Source organism: Rhinolophus hipposideros (genome assembly GCF_964194185.1).
Source record: "Rhinolophus hipposideros genome assembly, chromosome: 18".
Taxonomy (NCBI): domain Eukaryota; kingdom Metazoa; phylum Chordata; class Mammalia; order Chiroptera; family Rhinolophidae; genus Rhinolophus; species Rhinolophus hipposideros.
The window spans coordinates 10,291,468-10,297,467 of NC_138064.1; the positions used below are offsets into that span (position 1 = coordinate 10,291,468).

Consider the following 6,000-nt stretch of genomic DNA (forward strand, 5'->3'; position numbering starts at 1 on the left):
ATGATGCTACATTTTAAGGTGATCTACTTCTAAGGAGGAAAGCATTAAATTATAAGAGGTGAAGACAGCTAGTATTTCATGCTTTTGTTAGGCAGCTTATCCTATAGCCCAGGAAGAGTAACAAGGAAAGAAAAGGTTTTAAGATCGACATATTACCTACAGCTGCCAGATCTCAGAGGAGAGATGCCAGATGTGAAGAGACTGACAATAGCTCGGTCCTTGCCACTCTGCTTTCTAACAATAGGGAGTAGATGAGCAGGACGACAAGCAGGTCTTCCTGCTCACCCTAAGTGGGTTTCTCAAGGTATGCTTTAATGAAGTGATCCATATTCAATGTGAGTCTAAAATCACCTCATTTTTACTGTTAGAATTGATTAAAAGGAGGGTAAAAAGTGAATTATTATTTGAAAAACTTGTCCTAGTAGAGTCCTACATCAATAACATCCACCTTGGGCAGTATTTTGAAATGAGAACGTAAGTGAGCTATAGGATTAGGTAGAAATATTTAGCTTTTCTAACATCTAGGTGACAAAGAGATACGTCTTGCAAGCTTAACAATCATGTCGTACCTCCATCTTGCAGGGAAGGATATGAGAATTTCTTTGATAAGCTCCAGCAACACAGTATCCCTGTGTTCATATTTTCGGCGGGTATCGGTGATGTCCTAGAGGAGATTATCCGTCAAGCTGGTGTTTATTATCCCAATGTCAAAGTCGTGTCCAACTTCATGGATTTTGATGACAATGTAAGAATATCACATCATTCTTTATAATTACGTTTAAAATCTGAAAATATTTTAATCATGAAAATGCGTTTGTTGTTTATTGTTTCATGTATACTCATTAAGATTAGGCCAAGTTGATAGGCCTTCTGGGTGGCTCATCCTCTCTTCCAGAGTTATACCCGTAACCATATTTTAAAAATTATAACCCTTAAACTTTAGTTCCCCAAGGTACAGACTAATGTTAAAATTAGTTCAACTTATTTTAATGTAATTTAATGCAACAACTCTGAAGAGTTAACCTCTATAGGTAGAAAAAAACAAGTGAATCAGAACTGATGTAATGTGAACGAGTTCCTCTAATCAATGAATTTGTATTATGATATACATAAAATGGGACCTTTTTGTTAGGAACCAAATGAAAAGTGAAAATTGGACTTTCAACTCGTATTTAGTATTTCAAGTAGTCTCTAGAAAGTTATTTACTTCTCAGTCTTACCTGTCATGAATGTGAAAATGCAACAAGTAGAATTTGCAAAACCTGTTATTTCAAAGGACTTATATTTTTAACAGGGGGTCCTCAAAGGATTTAAAGGAGAACTAATTCATGTATTTAACAAACATAATGGTGCCTTGAAGAACACAGAATATTTCAATCAACTAAAAGACAACAGCAACATAATTCTACTGGGAGACTCCCAAGGAGACTTAAGAATGGCAGATGGAGTAGCCAATGTGGAACACATTCTGAAAATTGGATATCTAAATGATAGAGTAAGTATACAAATCTGTCATCTAATTTTCTTTTATGAAAGAAGTAGGGTGAAACTGGACAGGTTAGCAAAGGTGCCTGAGAGAGTAGTTATTTTAGTGACATTTGGCTTGCTCTTTACCCCTTTACTTTGGTGATGAGTAAAGGAGTTGGTATGCACAGGTGCTTGCTATAGGAGTTGGGAAGGGAGGGTGGGCAATCTAAAAGATGCTAATAGCACTCTCCAGTCACAGCAGTCAAAACTCCAGACATTGCCAAATGTTCCTTGCTCACAACCTCCCCAGTTGAGAACCACTGGACTGGAGAGAAATCATTTTGGGAGAAAAGCCATCATGTGGGAAAATTTCTGTCTGTGAGTCTTAAAATTTTGAATAGTTAAAAATATTAACTCATTTCAAATGTCTTATGAAAGTGAATTTAGGGGCCAGCACAGTGGCTGAGGCGGTTGGAGCGCAGTGCTCCTAATGCCCAGGTTGCCGGTTCGATTCCCACATGGGCCAGTGAGCTGCGCCCTCTACAGCTAAGATTGTGAACAACAGCTCTCCCTGGAGCTGGGCTGCCTTGAGCAGCCAAAGGTCGGCATGAGCTGCCATGGGCTGCCGTGTGCTGCCGTGAGTGCTCAGTGGCCAGCCTGAGTGGCCGGCAGCCATCGTGCCTGGAGTCTAGCCAAGAGCCCCTGTAAGCTGCTGGCCGACAACTGGTGACCGGCTGCCTCAGCCGGGGGGAATGCAAGGCTCATAATACCAGCATGGGCCAGGGAGTTGTGTCCTACACAACTAGACTCAGAAACAACGGCTTGAACCGGAATGGGGTGGGGGGAGGTGGAAGAGGGGAATAAAAGTGAATTTAATTTACACCATTTTGCCCAACGGTTCTAACATAACATTGAGGTACATACTGAAATCCTTTGCTTCTCCTTCCTGTATATTAATCTTTGTTGTTGTTGTTTTTGTTCATTAGGTGGATGAACTTTTAGAAAAGTACATGGATTGCTATGATATTGTTCTAGTAAAAGATGAATCATTGGATGTGGCCAACTCCATCTTACAGAAGATTCTGTAAACGCATTCTTCCAGAAGATGCCTCTCCTGTGGATGCATTTGAAACAAGAACTGCTTGTGTGTTCATCTTGCTGAAAGACTTTTATTTATAATATATTCTTGCTCTTGAAGTTTTTTCCTCTACATTACTGAAGTATTTTCAGATATGTTGAATCTACCAACTGGAAGCTTCTTTTTCTCCACCTCTTTCAGTACACTCCCCACCATACTTTTTAACATTCAAAAAAAAAAATTCTTAAAGTCAAAATTTGAAAAATAACTCCCTATATTTCCAGAGTGAATTTTGTAGTGTAATGTTATCATGAAGTTTTGTTTACACTGGGGAAGTTCGATGTACGTGATCTTTAAGTTATTGCCATTTTTGTAATTTGGGTGAATTATACAAATGGTATCACAATCTCCTCAAATTGTGTTATGTAGGTTATTTTGTTTTGGGAACATTGATATTTACCAGAAAATACTGGTCCTTGTTGTTTGAAAAAACTTGGTATCCACTTGTCACTAATCATTATAAAATGTTCTGTATTGATGCACTGATAATAAACATGACATGAAGAGCTTTTTTCATTCTACTGGCAAGACTATTAATATTCATTCATTCAACAAATATTTATTAAGCACCTGCCATGTTTTTCTAGTGTGTATACGATATACTATGTCAGTCACTGTCAGGAAACAAAGTATAGCTGGGTCTCATGGTGACTAAAACTGAATATTACAAAGTCAGGAACCAGCATTACTCTCTGTAGTCTGACTTCCCATTCCAAATTTTTGCTGCCCCATAAATGGTTTACACAAGGCTTAGACTTGCCATTGTGGTAAATTTGACCCTGACACTAACTCTGGAATTCCAGAGTCTGTGAGCAACTCATTGGATTTCCTTGAAGCATCTGAACTGTGACACGCACAAAGCACAAAGTTCTGGACATCCATTGTGGTCAGAAATCTCTAGCCCAATCAGATGTGGCAGGGAGGCAGTCACGCAATGAACACCTTTCTCTTGGGGCAGCCGATCCTTACCTTCCATCACTACTCCTTTTCCTAATAAACAATAAAAGTATATGCTGGCAAAAAGTAGGCTATATTCTCTGCTTCGATATTACCAAAATCAAACCCCAAACCAAGCCTCCTGCATTAAAGCAGAGCATGGCATGGGCGTCTCAGAAATAGCTGGAGGTCTTTTTCATAGATAATTGTTGGGACCTCTGACCTAATGATAGCTTTTTACCCCTGTACTGCTATTGGAGCGCACCATACTGGCTATTTTCCGAAGGAATTTAGAGTATGCTTCCACAAACAAGCACATTGCATAGTGTACATGTAAAGAATACTGAAGTTATGACCTGCACTGCAGTCATATCTCAGCCCTTTATTAATAATACTACAGAAAACTTAGCAAGATGGCGGAGGAGATAAACACTGCCTGCATCCTTCCATGAGCACATTAAAATTACAGCTAAATTATAGAACAGTCAACCTGGAGAACCATCTGAAGTCTAGCCGAACAGAACTAAAAACAAAGCCACGAGGAGACTGGTAGCGGTGAAGATGCAGAACCCACCCCAAACCTCCGTGTGGCAGTTGAGAATCAGGAGAGATATCCTGCCAGTGGAGGTTATCCCCGAGGAGCGAGGGCCCCAGGCCCACCCCCACCCCCCGCGCGCGCACACACACACACACACACACACACACACACACACACACACAAGGCTCCCCAGCCTGGTGCCGAGAAGAGGAGCCCCCACAACACCTGGCTGTGAAGAACGGGATTTCAACAATCCGAGTGGGACAAGAGGCTGCAGGAAACCCAGGCATCCTCTTAAAACGGCCCGTGCACAGACTCACTCACTCGCAGGCACTCACCTTGGGCTCCATCAGAGGGATGGTGATGGGGGCTTCAGGGACATACGGGTAGGGGGGCAGACTGAGGTGTGTGGCTTCAGGTGGGGGGGACTAGGAGACAGCATTTCCCTGGTGAGGTGTCCTTCCTTGAAGCCAGTAGGTGGACGCCATCTTGTCTCTGTTGAGCCCGCCCCCACAGGTCAAATCTGAATCTGATTGGCCTGGTGAGCTCCACTCCTCTGCCAGGGACTCCGCCCCACCCAACTCTTACACGGCTGGAGGCACTTTCTCAGCAGCAGCCAGACCTGCCCACATTGCACTTTCTTGGAAAACTTGGAGTCCAACAGGCCTCAGATGAGCAACAACTAGCCTTGGTGGGCTCAGACTTCTGCTGAGTCACTCCAGGCTCAGTACTGGCAGCAAACCAGAATTTACATTTACCTGGTGACCACAATTCCTCCCACTCTAGGGACCCCCTGAGACCCTACTTCACCCAACTTGCACACCACACAAGGCATTATCTGTGGCTGAGCCGGCAGGTGGCAGTGGGCCATTGGATGACCTGGCTTTTTGCAGAGCTACCGTAGGTCCAGTACTAGTGGCAGCCATCCTCAGTTCATAGTGAGGCCTCTCCCACGTGCCTCCAGGTTTAGCACAGGCAGCAAGCAAATAACTGCAGATCGCTTTACAGCTCCGTCCAGGTAGTCCCTGGCTGGTCACAGGCAGTGGGTTACCTGGGCTTGCATCGGAGCTCCTCCCAAGAGGCCCCAGAACCAGCATACTTGGAGGTTGGCTTCAGACCACAGCAGTGCACTGCCCAATTAGCCCCACAAGCACAAAGTATGGTCTCAACAGGCACCAGAGTTGGCTGGGGTGAGTCCCACTCCATGTTGTAAGCCCCCCTGCACAGCAGCCCATAAACTGTAGACATGGCCAAACTCCACCGCCAATCAGCCTGAGGGTCAATCCTACCTATTGACATGCCAATAGCAATCAAGGCTCAACTTGATTATAACAGGATGGCACACACAACCCACACAAGGGACACTCCTGAAGCACCCCAACCAGAGAGACTGCCACTGGGCCCTACAGGACACCTACTACATAAGGCCGCCTGGCCAAGACTGGGAGACATAGCAGATATTCCTAATACATAGACACACAGAGAGGCAGCCAAAATGAGGAAACAAAGAAATGCCTCCCAAATGAAAGAACAGGAGAAAAATCCAGAAAAAGAACTAAACGAAATGGAGCCTACCAGAGACAAGAATTCAAAAGAATGGTTATAAGGATGCTCAAGGAACTTAGTGAGAACTTCAATAGAGAATGGCAAGCATTAAAAAGGACATAGAAACCATAAAGAAGAACCGGTCAGAAGTGAAGAATATAATAACTGAAATGAAGAATGCACTAGAAGGAATCACTAGCAGACTAAATGAAGAAAAGGACTGAATCAGCGATTTGGAAGACACAATAGTATAAAACACCCAATAAGGGGCCGGCCCGGTGGCTCAGGCAGTTGAAGCTCCGTGCTCCTAACACCAAAGGCTTCTGGTTTGATTCCCACATAAGCCAGTGGGCTCTCAACCACAAGGTTGCTGGTT

At 43.6% G+C, this 6,000-nt stretch overlaps 1 protein-coding gene across 8 annotated transcripts in view; it reads left to right on the plus strand.

Annotated features, from left to right (window-relative positions):
- Window positions 1–3,126, plus strand: part of NT5C3A (5'-nucleotidase, cytosolic IIIA) — a 41,382-nt gene extending 38,256 nt beyond the window's left edge. For all 8 annotated transcript variants that reach the window (XM_081079829.1, XM_081079833.1, XM_081079836.1 and 5 more), the window contains 3 exons: window positions 583–745; window positions 1,295–1,495; window positions 2,454–3,126. In XM_081079829.1, coding sequence (XP_080935955.1) covers window positions 583–745; window positions 1,295–1,495; window positions 2,454–2,555 — 466 coding nt within the window. In that variant the 3' untranslated portion in view covers window positions 2,556–3,126. The remainder of the gene's footprint in view (window positions 1–582; window positions 746–1,294; window positions 1,496–2,453) is intronic.
- The last annotated feature ends 2,874 nt before the right edge of the window (window positions 3,127–6,000 follow it).